This window comes from Mustela erminea, chromosome 13 (genome assembly GCF_009829155.1).
Source record: "Mustela erminea isolate mMusErm1 chromosome 13, mMusErm1.Pri, whole genome shotgun sequence".
Taxonomy (NCBI): domain Eukaryota; kingdom Metazoa; phylum Chordata; class Mammalia; order Carnivora; family Mustelidae; genus Mustela; species Mustela erminea.
The window spans coordinates 36678971-36698560 of NC_045626.1; the positions used below are offsets into that span (position 1 = coordinate 36678971).

Here is a 19590-nt window from a genome sequence, read left to right on the forward strand (position 1 = left end):
GGCATGGGAGAGGACATTTCAACACTGGTTGGTCATTCCTTTCTCCAAAGGAGAAAAGAGGTATAACATTACTGCTAGTTTCCCTATTTATTCTCTCTCACCTCTAAGTCTTTCTGCAGCCGGTTTCCTTCACATATCCAGATTCATATAGGCACCTTTCCTGTTTTAGAACACAGTAGCTTCAAGCAGTTACTGCAGGGGACTTGATCATTTGTGAATTATTTCATTAAGAACCAAAGAAAATTTGTTCCGAAGACTTGCAAGGTAGTAACACCCAGAAAAGGTAAGTGAACAAAACATTACCAGCCTCCCCCTTATGGAACTCACGTTCTAACAGGGGCCAAAAAAGACATTAACCGATTTACAATCCACACAGTATGTGGCACATAACGAGGGGTGGCGGGAGAGGGTGTCCCATCAAAGTTTGTAATTAGGTTTTAGCAGATCTGTGAATTCCCCGAAATCCACACGTAAAATTCTGTCTGTACCTGCATACATTTGATGGGGGCAGAGGAGGGGCTTACATGCTCCAAGGGGTCTGGGACTCCTAAAGGGTTAAGAACCACTCTTCAAGCCCATTTGGACTCCCAGCCAATATACACAAACTTGCTCCGCACGCGAAGGCAGCGACCAAGGGAAAGCCAGCAGCTTGACAGTCTGTTCAGTCCACTCAGAACAACACTAACTTTACTCAGACATTGAAAGTGATCAGTTTTCCGACTTAATGTGAGAATGGCAACATGGTAATTGATTTTTAAAAGAACCCAGTGTTTGAAAAAAGGTCACGAGGTGTTCTGTTCCTCAACCACGGCGGATTTCCCAGCACGTGCCCAGGCTGACAGCGGAACACAACCTGGCGGACACCCTCCCGCCTCCGCGGATTGGGCTGCTCCGATCTCCGCCTTTTAGAATTGGCCGAAAGGAGTCCGCGAACCCGCTGGGAGTCCAGGCCGGATTTTCGCGCCTGAAGGCGGAAGTAAGGGCGAGCCGGAAGTTCCAAAGCCTGTATCGAGAAAGTGGGGGCGGGGGAGGAGGAAGACTCAGGGTAGGAATGGCGGCTCAAATTCCAATTGTGGCCACTACTTCCACTCCGGGGATAGTTCGGAACAGCAAGAAGAGGCCAGCCAGTCCTTCCCACAACGGCAGCAGCGCTGGCGGTTACAGTGCCAGTAAAAAGAAAAAAGTGTCCGCCGCCAGCTTTACGCAGGTATGCTTAGGCTCGTCTAGTCTGCGCGTGCGCGGGGCCGTGCGGGGCGGAGCGAGGGCGCGTGCGCAGGGCAGGGCGGGGCAGGGCGAAGGTGCCGGGCCTTGAAGTCCCGCTTGAGTGGGGGCGGGGGGGTTCACATCGCTGGCGCAAATGAAACATTTTTTTTCCCAAGTGTGGACGAGTGGGCTTGGGTTCAGACACCACCCGCCTTGCATTGTCCTTGAGAGCGGGAGAGGTGGGGATGTTATTACGGACTTGGTGCAGGGATCGTCCTTTCCCGTCGCGTTTAGGTTGAGGCTCGGGACATTTCTGTAAGTTTCAATCAAGCATAAGTCCGCGTGTCTCACGTTGGTCCTTTCTGCAGATCTGTACCGAGTGTCCGTGAGGTGCAGAGCGCCCCAATGTTGAAAATGGAGAAATCCCAAGATGTATTGATACCGATGGCGTCTCTCATTCTCAGAAAAGTACTTTGTGGACACTCGGTCTCCCCATCCCAAAGTGGTTTGGTTTTACTCCATGGCGTTGGTGAAAGGATTCCGTGAGATCATGGTGGGAAGGCACTGAGCACAGTACCTGGCACAGATCTCATGGCATCTGGATAATCTAGTCTCCACAATTCCAGCAAAAGATTTTCTGCAGAGGAGTGATTTGGTTACATTAGTGTTTCTCTTGGCTCCTGCATTTTATTTCACGCAATTAGAGAGCACTGTTCTAAGCACTTTCTAAATACTATCTCCTTTAATTCTTTTTTTAAAAAAGATTTAAGTTATCTATATAACCAACAGGGGGCTCGAAATTACAACCCCAAGATCTAGAGTCGCCAGCCCCAATGAAGGAGAAAACCAGGTACCCCTTTCTCATTCATTCATTATTTATTTTTCTTTTTTCTTTTCTTTTCTTTTCTTTTTATTTAACAGACAAAGATCACAAGTAGGCAGAGAGGCAGACAGAGAGAGAGGAAGAAGCAGGCTCTCTGCTCAGCGGGGCAGAGAGCCCGATGTGGGGCTTGATCCCAGGACCCTGAGATCATGACCTGAGCCAAACCCACTAAGCCACCCAGGCACCTCCATTCATTATTTATTTTTAAGATTTTATTTATTTATTAGTGAGAGACTGAAAGAGCATGAGTGGGAGGGGCAGAAGAAAAGGGAGAGGCAGGGAGCCCTAGGCAGGGCTGGATCGCAGAACCCTGCGATCATGACCCCAGCTGAAGGCAGAGGCTTAAAGCACTGAGCCTCCCAGGTGTCCCACCCTAATGTCATTTAATTCTTAAAATAAACCTCTGTGTTTTGCTTTGTTTTTAAAGATTTATTTGAGAGAGAGAGAGAGAGAAAGAGCACACACAAGTGGGGGGAGGGGCAAAAGGAGAGAGAGAGAGAATGAGTGCAGAGCTGGTTGCAGGACTTGGTACCAGGACCCCGGGATCAGGACCTCAGGCAAAATCAAGAGTCAGATCCTTAATCGACTGAGCTACCCAGGTGCCCCTATCCTAGCTTTTAAAAAAATATGATAATGTTAGTTTTAGAAGTTCCTTTGTTCTGTTTTTCAAAAGAAAATTTATTTTGAGAGAGAGAGTGGGGGGAGGGGCAGAGGGAAAGAATCTCAAGCTGACTCCCCTCTCAGCACACAGCTGATGGGGGGCTCATTCTCATGACCCTGGAATCGTGACCTGAGCTGAAATCAAGAGTCTGACTCAACCAAACTGAGCCACCCAGGTGCTCCCCACCTTTTTTCTATTTTTAAAATGGACATAAGAATCATCCACTTCTCCCCCCACAACTGTTATGATTTGTCTTTTCTATGTGGAGATAGTTTTTCATTACTGTCCTTGATGCACACATTGTGTGCACTGCTTTTCACTCAGCGTCATTTCATGGATCTCCCTATGTTGACTGGCTTCCCAAAAAATTGAGTGTTCTTATTTAATTGACTTTATCGAATATTTTGCTTCTCACAATTCTATCTTAAGTCACCCTACTACAACACTGCAGTTCTAGATTGGGCTCAGCGACTTTATCCTAGAATACTGTCAGATCGATGTAACTGGGCATTCGGTTTTCCAGTGATGAGACAAAGACTTTTTCTCCCTTCTTCGTGACCCCACTGTCCTCACGTCTGAGTCAGTTGTGCAGGTTGCCGTCTGGAGATGCGAAGCTATTTGGCGGATGGAGGTCTTGCTGACTGCAGTCTCTGTTAGAGGCAGGCCCGGGCTGCTTTGATAGGGCCAGGTTTCTGCTCCCTGGGACTTGTGTCGTCTCTTCTCGAGCTGCAAAGAGAGGACAGCCCTGAATGCTGAGCATTACTTTTCTCCTCTTCATAGGGTATTCGTGTCTCAGGGATGGGCTGGTTCATCTCGGAACGTCTCAATGTTAACAGTAGCTGAGTAATGTGGAAACTGTACGTCATTTACAATTTTATTTTCTTGTGTTCCAGCCTCACAGACTTGATCCTCCCTTTCACTGAGAGCCGCTCCCTCTCATCCCGTCGTTAATAGGCAGCACAGTCTCAGCATGGCTGAAGCCCAGGTGCGGGATCATGCAGGGTGGGGTTCTGGAGGAAGGAATGGCACAACACCCAGTTCTGGGCCCAGGATCTTGGATCCTGGTCTGGGAGGGAAGAGAGTCCTCAGTGTTTTCACAGGCAGGAGGCAGCTCTGGAATGATGGGGCTCAGTTCTTGTTGGGATGCCTTCCTTCCTCTGCCCCTTCTTCAGCAAGCATGGCTCCTCACCGGCCCTGCTGACAGGGGAAGGACAGAGGATGGAGGGACCAAATGAGCAGGAGGGGTCCGCTTTGAATCTCGGTGCTGGAGTACATCCTCTCCGTCCCCTTGCTGCCCCTTCTCTGGCACGCTGCCAGGAGTGGCGGTGCAGACTCTGGCACTCTCTCCCACACCTTCCCCTTCCTCCCAGCAGATGCACCTGTCTGACAGTGCGTCCTCTCCCCTGGCAGAGGGCCTAGACCTCCCAGCCCATACACACTGGCCGAGGTACCTGCTTCTTTCGGCAGCCTCTGGGGCAGCGCCGCCTCCCCAGTCTCCGCCAGGCCTTGCCACCTGCCAGGGTTTTCCCATCTCTTCCTGGGGCCTGGGAACGGCCTACATCAAAGAGCACCCGGATTCCTTCCCAGGATTTCACTGTGCGCACAGCACTGGGAGCTCACCCACTAGGCATCAGGGACGGGGCCTCTGGAGAAGGGGAGAGATGCAGTCTCTCTGGCCTTCCTGCACAAGAAGAAAAGCTGAGACCGTCATTTGAGGATGGTGGCTGCCAGTGGGGTGCATCCCCTACGTGCTGTTGGGCCTGGAGGCCTGCTTCCCCCATTCCCCGCTGGGATCTTCCCCTTGCGTTGTTAGCAGTTCCGTTTGCTTATTTTCTCCCAGATGGGAACATTACATAAGCAGTCATTTTCTTTATAAAAAGCTGCAACAGTGAAGTTGCCACTTAAATGTGTGTGGCCCTGGGAAACCTCTCCCTTTCTGCCTGTTTCCCCTGAGCTGTCCCTAGCGGTCTGGCTTTTCTGTCCCAACACGATGCTCCCTGTGTAGTTCTCAGGCTCTTTTCTCTCTCTCACGTACTGGAGGCCACATACGTAGGCCAGCCTTCCCACTGCCTTTGCCCATGGGCCCGTCCTCGCGGAGTAGTCCCAGGGCCGCCCTGACGAATCCCTAGGTTCCTTGGGGAAGAGACCACTTTGCTGCCTCTGACACTGGCCAGTTTCCTTGGACCTGTTCATCTCGTGTGCCTTCTAGCCAGTGAGCGAGGCTTCCTCCTCCACCCCTGAACTACAGCCTCTCGGGAGAGCAGGTGGCGGTCACTCTTCCTGACCCGCCTGCCTCTTGGGGGCCGTGGAGCAACCTGGTTAGCAGGTTAGCAGCTGGGCGAACCCTAGGGGAGAGGTTTCTCTTGGCCACTGTTATTTATTTTTTTTAATGCTCTAAACATTTCAGTGTGAATTTCCTAAAATCAAAGTCATTCTCCTACATAACAACAGTACAGCCATCAGATTTAGGGATTAACACTGAACCAGCACTGACCCCTAACCACAGATGGCGTTCTTATCTTTGGTCGAGCCCAGGATTCAGGCCAGGATCACACGTTTGTTTTATCATATGTCTTTAGCTTCCTTTTCTATAGGACAGTTCTCTGGTCTTTATCTTTCATGACCAGATGCTCTTGAAGAATACTGGTCCCTTATTTTATAGAGTGTTCCTGAACTTGGGCTTGTCTGATATTTCCTGTGATCAGATATGGGTAATACGTGGGTAATACATTCTTGGCAAGAGGACAGAAGTGATGCTGTCCCCTTCTCTGTGTGTCACATCATAGCACATGGTGGCCTGTGTTCTGCTACCAACAGTGTTCCCTTTGAGCACTTAGTAAGGTGGTGTCTGCCAGGTCTCTCCACTGTGAAGTTATTATTTTCCTGTTCGTATTAAAGAATCCTGCAGGGGAATACTTTAAGACTATCTTTATTCATTCATCCATAAATGTGTTTGTTTGGAACTGCTTTATTGAGTTATAATTCACATCTCGTAAAATCCACCCTCTTAAAATGTGCGCTTCTGTGGTTTGTAATATATTCTGAGTTGTGTAACCACCCCTACCATCTAATTTTAGAATATTTCCATGATCCCAAAAAGAAACCCTCTACCTATTAGCAGTTACTCCCATTAACCCTTCCTCTGAGCCTGTGACGCCTCTGATCTTTGACTGCTGTAGTTACCTCATGTGAATGGAATCATAGAATATGTGGCCTTTTCTGTCTGCGTTCAATTACCATAATATTTTCTTTCCTTTCTTAAAAAGACTTATTTATTTGAGAGAGAGAGCGCGTGAGGAGGAGCAGGAGGAAAGGGAAAGAAACTCAAGCTGACTCTGCTCTGAGCATGGAGTCCAGTGCAGGGGCTTGATCTCATGACCCTGAGATCATGACCTGAGCTGAAAACAAGAGCTGGACGCTTAACTGACTGCGCCACCCAGGTGCCTGTTGGTTAGCGTAGTATTTTCAAGGCTTATCCATGTGGTTGCATGGATTATACTTTATTCCCTTCTGTCGTTGAATGCCACTCCATTGTACGGATATACCACATCTGTGTATTCTTCAGTTGATGGCCATGTAGGTTGTTTGTACATCTTAGCTTTCATGGGAAATACTTCTATGAGTATGCACATGTTTTTACAGACCGGTTTTTTTTTTTTTTTTTTTTTTTAATTCTCTTGGGTATATATTAGGAGTCGAATTATTGGGTCACAAGATAATTCCGTTTAACATTTTGAGGAAACACCAACTGTTTTTCAAAGTGACCACACTCTTCCTTTCTTACCAGCCATGCGTGAGGGTTGCAGTCGCTCTGCACCCTCCCTGGCGCTTTAGTCAGTGTCTTCAATCGTGGCCATCCCCGTGGGTGTGACATGATAGCTCAGTGCAGTTTTGAGGATGCTGAACATCTTTTCTGCTGGCCATAAAAAAGGAAATGTTGATTGGCATCCTTTGCCCTTTTTACAGTGGAATTTGCGTTGTTGTTGTTGAGTGATAACAATCCTTTATATGTTCTGGATTAGTGTTATTTATTTTGATGCTCAAATTGTCCTCTGCTAGTAGGAACCTCTTCGAACCGCTTCTTTGTGTTTTAATAGACCCCCGTCATTTTCTCAGTGCTATTACGTACTGTGGTGAACTGAATTGTTTCCCTTCAAGATCCATATGCAGTCCTAGTGCGCTCCCCCCCCCCAGCCCACCGCCCCCTACACCTCAGAACATTACTGTGTTTGGAGATAGGGCTGTTACAGAGGTAATTAAGGTTAAAGGAGGTCAATAAAGGTGGAGCCCTAATCCAATAGGACTGTTATCCATGTGAGAGGAAGAGACATCAAGGAGGGGAGTGTACAGAGGAGAGGCCCTGTGAGGACACAGCAAGACGACAGCCATCTACAAGCCAATGACCCAGGCATCAGGAGAAACCAACCCCGCTGATAACTTGATCTGGACTTGTAGTTTCCAGAGCTGTGAGAAAACGCGTGTCTGTTGTTTAACCCACCCAGTCTGTGGTGTTTTGTCAGGACAGCCCTAACCGACCAATACAGCTATTTTCTTACTTTCTGAACCACAAGGCGCATCCTGTACTTTTCTGCCCCAGCCCTGGAACCAGTTACTTTTTTAAGGATCAGTGTTCTTGGAGAATCACATTTAGAAACCAGGATCTGAGCCCAGGTGTACCTGTTGTTTCCAGCTGTCTCTGTGGAGAGAGCTAGGAAAGATGGGGGGGGGGGGGTGTAGCACCCTCCCCGTACGCTCTGCATCGGTTTCTCTGTTTCTCTGCCTGAGCTGTATTAAAGCCTTGAGTACACACTGCGAACCTTCGATTTCAGTCCAGTAGCACAGGCTTCGCTCTAGCCTCCCCTTGGTCCTTCCACGCCCCTCTTCAGGACACATATACACTATTTCTGATCCAGTTAAATGTGGGGAACAGAAGGCTGAGCCACACTGTGGGGCAGGGTGTGCACCTGCTTGGAGATGCTCTCTTTCCTTGTCTGGTCATCTCTCCTTCTTCTGGTCTGTGGTTCCCTGTTTCATAAAGCTGCTGTTTTTTTCCTTGACTAAGACATAAATATAAACTATCCATCATATATCTAATTTATAATAGGTACTAGTTAACCCAAAATAACATTGACAGCTGACTAAAACTATACACGGTAATGTTGGCTATTGATTAAATGTGATGGGAAAATCAAATTTCCCTCATCAAATTGGGCCTTCTAGGATACATGTACCTGGCAGAAATGCCATGCCAGGAAGGAAAAATTACAAGGGCAGTAAAAGTTAGTTGTGTACAAAATGCTAGATCTAATCTTTGTTATAAAATTAAAGCTGACATGAATTAATCCTGATGAAAATAATCTTAGGAAAGTATAAATGAAAATGGGAAAATTGGAAACTATTTGTGCCATATAGAAAATGACTTAGTGGATTTGTACCAGAAAATACGAAATGCGGTAAGGAGGGATAATGAAAGGTAAGGCTGGAGAGGAGGCCAGATGTGTTTCTCATCCCAAAGTCTGTGGGGCCCACCGGCCTGCTGGAGAGGAGGGGAGCCCCATCAAGCTTGCATTTAAGAGGGCCTCACTGACTGTGCTGGGGAGAAGGGAGTGGGCAAGGTGTGCACCGCAGAGCCCCTCTTCTGAGGGGCAGGCTGAGGAAGGTGCCAGGTAAGGGAGGACTGTGGGAAGCATGGCTGGGGGAGGGAGTGCGAGAGGAGAGAGAGACGCAAGAACACTTGTGGCTGTGGCTGGTGGGAAAAGGTTGAGAAACTGGAGGCCTCTTACTTCTTACAGGGTCGGCATCGAGTTGGGCTTTGGAAAGATCATGGGGGGCGGTGAGTTGAGGGGCATGTCGGACAAAAGAGGTGGTGTGGACCAAGGAGGTGCCCAGGCCACGTGCAGAGACTGGCAAAGCCTCTGGGAAGGTGTCTGAGAGGAGACCATTTGGAGAACTACGCATCAGAGTGGGTGCCCCCTGCGCCCCCAACAAATGTCACTGCAGGGTTGGGGATGGGGGTGATAGACCACACACACACACACACACACACACACACATCCAGCACGCTCATACACTGCTGCTGGGAGTGTCAAATCGGGCCACTGTTTAGGAAAATGAATTGGCAGCTTCTTTCAGTGTTAAATACACTTACCCTGTCATGCAGCCATTCCGCTCCTAGGTGTTTACCCTAGAGAAGTATAAACGCAGGTCCACCCAAAGCCTGGTATGGACTGTTCACAGCAGCGTTATTTATACTAGCTGAAGCCTGAAAATGGCCCACACGTTCATCAGCAGCGAGTGGATAAACACATTGTGGTACATCCATACGGGGGATGCCGCTCTGCTGAACATACACAGATACAGCGAAACGAATTACTGACCTCTACGGCAACACGGAGAGGTCTTCAAAACTCTGCTGCACTAAAGAAGCCAAACACGAGTACATGTTGTCAGATTCCCTTTATATGAAGTTGTAAAAGGGGCAAAAGTGGGGTGGGAGTAACCACAATAGCGACTGCCCCGAAGGTGGAAGGTACTACCTAGGAAGGGAATGAGGGAACTTTCTGGGATGACGGAAATGTTCTGTAATCCATAGGGACATGGAGTAAACAAGTGTAAAGATTTGGCAAAACTCACGAAACCTATACTTAAGATCTGTGCATTTCACTGTATGTAAATTATATATCAATTAAAAATAATTAATTGCAGTTTGGGAATACTGGAAATTGCGTTAAACATCAGAAGCCATTTCTTACTTTGGCTTGTTTTTTCTTGGTGATGGTGAGCTTGAAAGGTTATTTTGTTTTAAAGAGTTTAGCCTGCTATTGGGGGCGTTCTGGCGGCAGGCGGCTGACCTGTGGCTTCCCAGCCCCCTCTTCCTCTGCTCTCCTCCTTCAGAATGTCTGTTATCCCCTTGCTCGGCTGGCGCAGAAGAGTTGTAGCCTGGGTTCTCTGACTGATGACACCCTTACAGGGGCTGGCCCTTTTTTGTCTCAATGTTTTAAGGCACAGTGTGACAAGATCAATAGGAGTAGGGACACTGTGGTGTTGAGGAGATGGTGAGGGCTTTGGAATCGGCTCCACTGGGTTTGGATCCAGAGGTAATCACTGTGTGGTCTTGAACCCATACCCCTGAGCCTGAGTTTAACAGTAGTTGTCAGAGTTCAGTGAGCCGGCTCATGGGGGACAGCCATCCCTCCTACTTGGCACATGGGGGATCCAGGAAGCCTGGCACCTGGGGTCCTGGCTCTCCTTCCCATGGCTTCCACACAACAGGTGTTGCTCCCAATCTGGCATGCCCTTCTCTGGTGCAGGCCACCTGCTAGGGCTCTGGGGCACTGTCTTCCTTCACAGCCCCTGTGGCGTCATCTTTGGTCTTGTTAGGAGCAGAGTTAGGGACCTCACCAAGAAAAAAACGGACCTCAGTCTATCATTATGTTTTAAGGGTATCAGCATGGAAGCCATGAGCGAGAATAAGATGGTGCCCTCTGACTTCAGCACGGGACCTATGGAAAAAGCTGCCAAGCCATTGCCATTTAAGGATCCAAACTTTGTGGTAAGCTTCTAAGGTATTTTAGAAATGAAAAAAAAAAAACAAACCCCCAAATCAAAAAGCAAAAACAAACAGCCACACCCCAGCCTCTGATCCTGCTGGGCCAGCTGTCCGGGTGGCCCTGGTGGCCCTTTCTCCGTCAGTTCAAGTCACCACCTTCTTTGCCAGGGGCTCTTAGGAGAGGGTGGTGGCAGGAGGAAGACCCTACCCATTGCTCACCCCGTGGGCTGGTTCCCCAGGATTTAGGTGCTCCTTGTGGAACTGATTAAAGGGTACTCTTCTGCGGGTGGGTCATTTCCATGATTGTTCACCATCCCTTTTCACTGGGCTTATGTAAGTTTTCGTTGAAAAAAAAGAGGAGTTCTCCTTGTTAGTTTAAGTAAATCTAACTTATGTTGCTGTAAAGTAGGAATAGTCTACTCTTCCTTTGATTCTTGAGAGCTATAATTCCAGAAATTGAGATGATATCATTAGAAGTTTGTTTTTCCGTAGTTTTTTTTTTAACTTTTTTTTTGTTGTTGTTTTGTTTTTTTGGTCAGAGACAGTGAGCATAGGCAGACAGAGTGGCAGGCAGAGGCAGAGGGAGAAGCAGGCTTCCTGCTGAGCAAGGAGCCCGATGTGGGACTAGATCCCAGGATGCTGGGATCATGACCTGAGCCGAAGGTAGCTGCTTAACCAACTGAGCCACCCAGGCATCCCTGTTTTTCATTAGTTTTAAAAATACAGTATTACCAGTGCCTACAGCAGATTTTGGTATTCTTTTCCATTTTATTTTATCATTTTTATAGAACAAGAAAGAAAACAAATTTCTAGAGGGCTTGCCATGCCATGATTGAGGCTTTCTTAGGTTTTCCAGCATCTCCAGTGACTTGCCAGGCAGTGAGTGACCTGCCCTCAGAAGGGAGTTGAGAGATGTGGTCATGAGTTTAAAGCTGACTTTGTAATAAATTTATTTTAAAGTAAGGGAGGATTCATGAGTGAATTCTCTAAAGTTAGTCCCCAAAAGGATGTGATTTTTTCTATGAGCATATAAAAACAGACAATGACAACAAAAAAACTCATTTATTTCTACTCCATGACCAACTACTTCATGGGTTTTGATAATCCAAAAGTTTTGTGTTTTTATCAGTAAGATTAACGTGTATAGTGTAATACTTAAAAACAAACAAACAAACAAACCCAGCCCTTCGGGGTACAAATGAGCTGACAGAACGAGGGGCGTGTTACTGTTAGGGATGCGCGTCATTCTGATCCTGAAATGATGGCCTCCGCTGATTCCTGTCGCTTCCACCCCCATCTTTCACTCCAGCACTCTGGCCACGGTGGCGCAGTCGCCGGCAAGAAGAACAGAACCTGGAAGAACCTGAAACAGATCCTCGCCTCTGAAAGGGCATTGCCGTGGCAACTGAACGATCCCAACTGTGAGCTGTCTAGAGCCTTCTGTGTGTCGATGATGCTCAGAGTAGGAACTTGTAACAAACCTGCGTGTTTATGTTAGGGTAGGAAGCGACCCGTAGCTCCGGGGTTGGCGAGGTGCGTCAGCCTCGGGAGACGCCGTGCATGGAGCTGGTCGCTGAGCCCTTCTGTGCAACAGGGGTGTGTGCTTGTTCGTGGTGCTGTGACATTTCAGTCTGGAGAAGTCGGTCCTGATGTGCTAATCCCGTGTTTGTGTCAGACAAACTTCTTTTCAGGAGTCTGCTCTTAAAATGTGTTTCTAGAACAGTGTTTCCCAAGATTTCAGAGGGTTTCTAACCACCATCTTAAAGGCTAACTCTATTTTACTCTGTGCCATTGTTAGAGTGAGTGCTTTCCGCTGCGGTGTTTTCACATCTGTGTAAAGCACTGTTCTGTGTTCTGTTCGTCCTCCCTGGAAAGTACAGTCAAAGTTTCCCTCACCTCCTGTCCCACAGCACATCTTTCATGGAGTGACTCAGATGGGTGACCAGTGAGCTAGTCAGGGTCTGGGTGTGGACACTCCAGTGTCTGGATGCTCCGATCCCATTAGAGGGTTGTTGGGTTTCGCCCACAGCCTGTGTAGCCTGCGACGGTGAGAGTGGCCTGTGGGCAGAGGAGCTTTCTGGGGGTTCTGCCAGAGCAAGGGGCTCCAGGGAGAGGGTAGAGCTCGATCCAGAGCCTGTGCCTGGTCTGTGACGTAGTGCATCACTCCCCCGGAGAAGTGTCTGAGGACTTAATTACCGCATCAAAATTTCAGAAATATTATGAGACAGCACTTTCAGAGAAAGAAGGAGAGGGATCTGAATATTTTAAAGCCAGCTTAGTTATCTTCTTTCTTTTTTTTTCCCCCCCAGACTTCAGTATTGATGCTCCTCCCTCCTTTAAACCAGCTAAGAAGTATTCTGATGTTTCAGGTCTTCTTGTGAGTATAAATCCATCTCGGGGTCTCATAGCATTGAGCTGGACAGGAGATTTCATAATACTGTCGAAGGAAGTGTTGATGGGGCTGCCCCTGACCCTGCCAGGAGCCTGCGCACTTCGGCAGGTCCTGGGTTTCTGCTGTAGAGCTCACACGCTGATCTCCGAGTGGCTGCAGCCTGGGGCCTCCATGCAGGAGGGAAGACTGCTCCAGAAAGCTGGAGACCCGGCTCTCCCCTCCCCTTCCTCTGCTTGTTAACACATGAGATAACATGAAAGAAACAATTTCTTTTTTAACTGCTGAAATTTTAAAAATTTCTCATATTTTGGAGATGATTGTACTTTTAAAAATGTAGTTAAACTAAAATGGGGCACTTCACTTTTTAAAACTCATACATGTCATTTAAATGCTTTACATTTTTATGAAAATGGATGACTCCAAACTTCCGTGCCAAACAGACTAAACCAATGATATGTGTTTTTGCTGGGAAAGAGGTTGAGTTCTTTTATACTTTTGAAAATACTGTTAGTTACTCTCTCTGAATCAGTTGTATGTTGTAGCTTCTCCGCAGAGCACACATTCCTCCGTGTACTACAAACCTTTTTTTTTTTTTTTTTTTTAAAGTAGGCTCCGTGCCCAGTGTGGAGCTCAGCATGGGGCTTGAACCCATGACCCTGCGATCAAGACCTGAGCTGAGATTGAGAGTCGGACACTTAGCCGACTGAGCCAGCCAGGTGCCCCGTACTACAAACTTCTTAACACAGACCCTTAAGTACAGTGATCGTAAAAAACAACAGGCAGAATAGAGGTGCTATAACATGGCATGCGTGTGCATGTGTGTGTGTGTGTGTGTGCCCGCGTGTGTGTGCATGCGTGGTGGGTTCTTCTGCCGTCCATTCAGGGCACGTATCTCCTAACCTCGGAGGGTACTCCACCTGCACGAGCAATGTTGTGTTCTTACACGATCTCTTGTTTCCTGCCTGAAAATAGTCACCTCATCGATTTGACCCATTTTAATAACTGTTTATGGCAGGAGAGCTAGTGTGGGAGCAGCTGTTCCGTTCCAGCCCCAGATGGGCATTTCTCCATGGAGAGGCCAACGTTTAGGGGCAGACCTAGTGGGTGGTCCCTTAGAAGGTCGCTTTGTCCTCGCCGCTCGGCAGCTCATTTGTGAGTGCGGTGGCTCACACACATTGGAGGCATGAGAATCACTTTGAGAAGCATTGTTCCAGGCCCTTTATGCTACAGGCAGGGCCTTGTCATGTCATACATAACTTAAAATCTCTGGCTGCTTGGATCTGCAAAGAACCCTACCAGATCATGGAAAGGCAGACCCACAGGACTGGCTAGAAGGATGTGAAGACAGTTACAGGGAGGACATACAGACAATCAGTAGATATTCAGTCTCCCTGATAATTAGGGAAAGGGCTCACCAGCAGGGGAGAAATGATGTTTGATTATAAACATCACCAACACAGAGAAGCAAATCTTCTCAATACACGGCCCTTTTGAGGTGGGAATACATTAGTCTGGATTCTTGGGAGGATATTTGGCAGCACCTGTTGAGACAGAAAAGCTAAAGCTTATGACTTAGCAGTTTGCCTTCCACGCAGCTCCCTAGAGAAGGTGTGTGTACATGGAGTTTCGTGCAGAAATAATTATGAGAAAATGGGGTTATGAGCCAAGTGTTGGGAACACAATAAAGGTCAGTCAACCAGGGCTTGGGGGTGGAGATGATTTCATACTGGTCTGTGAGCTTGATGTGTTTGTAACAACAGGAATAAACTTCTAGATGTGTCGTTTACTCAAAGTGCAAAGCAGCATAAGCAGCATGCTACCATTTAAGCAAAAACCAACACACACAAAAAAATAGTGGGTAATTTCCCTGGTGTGTTTATATATATAAGGGTGGATACAAACAAGGACTGGAAGGGTGCCCAGGGACAGTGGTTTCCTCAGGGAAAGGCAGGGACTTTTGGATGGTAGATGCTTGGAAAAGAGGACTTGAGTCTTATAATGTTTTCTTTCTTTCTTTTTTTTTTTTAAGAGGAGAATATATCCATTTGTTGACTTGGGTAAATTAAAGTTGCGTCATTAAAAAATATAGCCCCACTCATGTTTACATGGACACACCTGTTCGCGCCAAACAGCTGTCCGCTGTGCGTGGGCAAGGCAGGAAGCCATGTGGGTTCACACCTGTGGGCAGTCCTTGTTCCAAAGCTCTGGAAAGAGCCGTGGCTCTGGGTGAGATGGGCAGAGCAGTGAGCGCTGCCTGTCATCTTGCGGCAGGGGAGGCCTTATAGCCACTTACTGCCACCCTACGGGACGGGGGCTTCTGTTCCGTTCAGGCTCTGGGGACTGAAGCCAGAGGAGAGCAAACCGGAGGAGTGCAGTTTCTCACTTGTTCAACCCTGGGGTGTCCCTTAGCACCCTTCCTTTTGTTCAGAATACTAGGGCAGGTCTGGTCTGTGCAAGCTTTCGTTGGTGACCTTCCTGTGGGTGCCAGGGCATCTCTCTATCGTGCCTTATTTACTCAGCGGCCTTCTTGGCAGGGAGGTCCAAAGTTGGGCTGGCCGGCTCGGCGCACGCAGTTCGGTGGTAGGAGTGAAGTGGCTGCAGAAATGGAGCCAGGCCGGAGCTGGTGCTTCTCTAGAGGCCAGATGATGGAAGCCAGCTGCACCAGCCTGCCCCCTCCCACTCCCCCTGCGGCCGCAGGGGAGCCTCTCCTCCCGTCCATGCCTCTGCCTGCCTCCTGGCCAGTCCTCCAGAGGGGCTTTTTGCTATTTTTCTGTGGAAGCCTTCCTCAATATTACTGTCATTAAAATGTGGGACAGAAAGGCAAGATCTAGATGAAGCCAAAGGATCAAGGTTTTATTTTATGGAGAGTTTTAATTAATCTGGAGGACTAATCTCCTTTTCCTGCCACGCAGATGTTAACTACGGTAGGGAGATCCCCTGAGGCAGAATTGGGACTTTGGAGAGTGTGAGAACCCTGTAACTAAGTTCCCCTCCGAGGTTGCTTCTTCAGCCTCCCCGCCCTTCCTCGGTGACACAGCACTGCCACCAGGCGGGGTCCGCACACAGGCGGTCGGCAAGGCCGTAACTGGACGTTATCCGTCTAGACTTTAATGGCATCTTGTATGATTTTTTAAAGGAGTTCCAAATGACTCACCCTCATGTTTTCTGTTTCAAAGTCTGTAGAAGCCATGTGACTTGAGGTATACAGTAAATGAGTTTATTTTCTCCATTTTGCACGTGGGGAACCCAGACCAAAAGAGAATTTTGATGTCAGTGAGAAGTGAGTTCTCTTTTCCGTGATGGTCTTGATTATCCATGGGTTCATTCATTTGTGCGTTTACTCATTCCTCACTCATTGCACAAACATTCCCTGAAGGCCAGGGCACACTCTGCACTGCACTCGGAGCAGGGATGCGTGATAAGCAAACCATGGGGTTCCTGCCCCGTGGAGCCACACAGCCTAGACCTTACTCAGAGTCAGGCCAATAATAAATGGAAAAGCAAGAGAGAGAAGCATTCTACAGGAGACAGATGTGGGAGAGCAGGGGAGCAGATAAGACTTCCCTGATGAGATGCCTGGGGGCTGAGTCTGAAGGATGAGCCCACGACTGGGGAGCAGAGCGGCCCCTCCCCAGGGAAGGGCGAGTGGGGCATGAATGCCAGGAGGGACTGAGAGCCAGGGCAGTTGGAACCAGGGTGGGGACATGTGGCTGAGGAAGAGGCTTGGGAAGGTGGAGGGCCCGGGCTGGCTTGCGGGGTCTGAGAAGCCATGCTGAGGACTTGAGCTCCTGGGAGTTTTCAAGCCAAGGGAAGACGCAATCAGAAGTGCAAGTTGTGGAAATGACCTTGGTTGCCGTTGTGGGGCAGCGGTCCCTTCCAGTGGGAGGGTGGGAGTGGGTGGCCCATAGTACTGTGGTGTAGCCCAGGGAGCCTGGGAGTGGCATGGGGAAGGCATAGAGCCGGAGAGAGCACTTGGAGCAGGTGGGGTATAGGGGTGTAACAGGGAGGGGTGGGTGTGCCTGGGCAGCCCCTGTTCCTGCCTTAGGGGACAGAGCCAAAACCTCTCTTGGAAGCAGGTGGGAGTCTGAAGGCAGGGGCCAGGGAGGGACGATCATCAGGAATTCCATTTTGGACCTGTTGCTCGGAGCCCTTGCAGTGTCCACCGTTCTGACCTGTCCTGGTGTCTGATGTGGTTACTCCTCTTCCTCCCGTCTCTACCCTGAAGTATTTCTCAAGTCTGGGAAGATTAACAAGTCATTGCCAAAGTAGGCAGTTTGTGTTCTTCGTGACGGAGTAAGACAAAATGCAGATATTTCACTTTAGGTAAAATAGAAAAAATTTGTAAACTTGAACTTCAAACATTCACCATGACCACCAGTGTTCTGCCTTTCCCTGTGCCGGCTTCCCACCCAGGCCAACTACACTGACCCCCAGAGCAAGCTGCGGTTCAGCACCATCGAAGAGTTTTCCTACATCCGGAGGCTGCCCTCTGACGTCGTCACTGGCTACCTGGCCCTGAGGAAGGCCACAAGCATCGTTCCCTGAGCCTGGAGAAATGGGGAGGCGGTGGAAAGCTGTTTCAACGGCAAACTTTGGACTCATGATTTTGTTTCATGGAAACAAACTCATTCTGCTGTCAATCTGGAAATGTCAGTGCTGTGCCTTGGAAAGAATGTTTGGCTTAAATTTCAGGGTTTTTTTTTTTTTTCTTTTCTATGTTTTCCCTCCAACTGTGATATTTCCTGTTGAATTAAATTATATTTCAGTTGTTGCCTCAAGTAAAGTTGTTTGACAAGAAAATATAAAATTGTGCTTTTAACTTAACCCATGTAGTTTTTGCTTCAATGTTATAAACGCTCCTATAACACATTTCAAGACTCTATAATGAATCCTGACATCAGGGCTAGATTATTCCTGGTCCTGGTGACTCCCACTTTAGAGCAGATTAGATTTTTTTTTTTTTTTTTTTTTTTTAATCAGTATACTTGGAGGAGGTCCAAAATTGGGGACTGGCAAAGAAAGAGCAGAGTACTCTCCCTGCTGCACCGGGCCAGCCTCTCCCCAGCCTCCAGAACTCTCCAGAGAGAAATATGTGTCTGTTATATAAGCTGCCCAGTCTGGCATTTTGTATGGCTGCTTTGGCTGGCTGAATCAGCAGCCCTAGCCCCACTTCTGGAGTGTGGGCTGCGAACACTGACACCTGTTCCGAGAAGGGCTCTTGTCCTGGTATAGGCTGCTGCCCCTTTGACCGAAGCCTGCTCGGGAACAGCAGTGTTGGTTTCCCCTTCTCATAGCGGGAGAGCGGGGGAGAGTGTGGAGATAGGCCTGGGCCTTTCTGAGCCCACTCCTGTATTTCTCTAGGGAGGGCAGTGGGCCTGAGCTGCCTCTGCTTTAGGGGATTAGGTGGCCAGGGAATGCCCCTCATGCAACCTCTCCTGGCTTAGAAGAAAGAAAAAGCTGGGACAGCAGCCCGCTGAGCAGGTGGCAGCTGCCCGGAACCTGGTCGCCCCTGTGTCACCCCAGTCACCGGAGGTGAGGGCGGGAGGAGTGCAGGGTGGCTCCGCTCCCACAGAAAAGGACTAAGGGAGGACCGGGGTTGGGGGGGACCTTTCTTAAGCCCATGCACACTGAACATCTGAGGCTCTGGTGCAGGAATCCTCAAGCCTGAAACCGAAGTTTCCTGAAACCCCAGAGTCTGCTTCTTGGGCTCCCACACTGATTCCTGCACTGGCTGCCAACAGTCAGCCTCGGAAAATCCCCCAGTTTCCCTTTTGGTGGAAATAAGGAGTAAGTGAGCCAAGGGCCCTTCCTGTTTCACTTCCACCTCCTATTATACAAAGAAAACTGGGAGCAGGTCCACCTCTTTTCCATGAAGGCCCCCAGTTGGATAGTGCTCCACTATCCAACTTCAACCATTCCTAGAAATGGAAGTCGTGATCGTTCCTAACACTTACTGCTGGGCGCTACCTCAGTCCTAACTGTTCAGACTGTCCTGGCCAGGGTCCAGGATGAAGAAGAATCCCTGGCCCGTGTGCATCCCTCATGGGGGCCCACAGACCATCGGTCCCGCAGACCTCTCGGGCCTTCTGGGGTGTGTGCAGGCCTGCGCATGCGTGCTGAGAGCCCTCTGTCAGGTTTACCTGGGACCCATTAAAAAGCAGATTCCTGGGCCACACCCTAGACTTCAGACCCTAGGAGGGAGCAGGACCCAGGCATCTGCATTGGACAAACATCCCCTTGTGAACGTGACATGTCAGAGTGTGAGAACCGCCACCCACCACAGGCAGAGGGAAGCACATGTGCGGACACCTGGCTCCCTTCTTTCCTGTTCCCCTGACAGGCTTTCCTTGCCAGCCTCTGCACAGAGGGCTGAGTTCCAAAGGTCAGGTCGGTTCAGTACAAGCCACAGGGAACCAGACTGAGCCAAGCTAAGCTTCAAGCTGTGGATACTTCCAACAAGGGGTCCAGGCAGGTAATTTTGTGCTGAAAGAGCCGATGCTATTCATGCCTGGCCCAGAGCCTCTCAGCCTGGGCTGCACATCAGCACTTCTCTGTTGCTGATGGGGGTGCTGGTGGGGAGAGGTGTAAAAATACCCAGGGATTCTGGCTCAGCTGCCTTGAGCTGGGGCCTGGGCACAGTATTTTCAAACACCCCAGGCGATTCTAATGTGCAGCCAGAGTTGAGGACCCTTGTTGCTCTAACTACAGAGTGGTTATTTCACATGGGGTGTTTTCTAAGCCACAGATCAGCTGGCTCTTTCCATTGCAGGGCCATGGGCAATTTGGAAGGGGATTCTGTGCGCATGTGTGTGCATGTGTGCGCACACGTGTGCGTGTAGGACTCCATTTCACACACCAACCCAGCACTGGAGATTCCTCCCTCCTGCCTCTTTACTGCCCAC

General features: G+C 48.9%; 1 protein-coding gene across 2 annotated transcripts; it reads left to right on the forward strand.

Moving 5' to 3' along the window:
* Positions 1-970: 970 nt before the first annotated feature.
* On the forward strand, positions 971-17512 carry INO80C (INO80 complex subunit C). 2 transcript variants are annotated; one of them, XM_032310941.1, is made up of 5 exons: positions 971-1207; positions 10189-10299; positions 11606-11717; positions 12606-12673; positions 17102-17512. In XM_032310941.1, exons 1-5 carry the CDS (start codon positions 1052-1054, stop codon positions 17231-17233), a joined length of 579 nt encoding a protein of 192 aa, XP_032166832.1. In that variant the 5' UTR covers positions 971-1051; the 3' UTR covers positions 17234-17512. The 2 variants fall into 2 exon arrangements, with proteins under 2 accessions (XP_032166832.1, XP_032166833.1); XM_032310942.1 differs by having other exon boundaries at positions 1094-1207; positions 10197-10299.
* The last annotated feature ends 2078 nt before the right edge of the window (positions 17513-19590 follow it).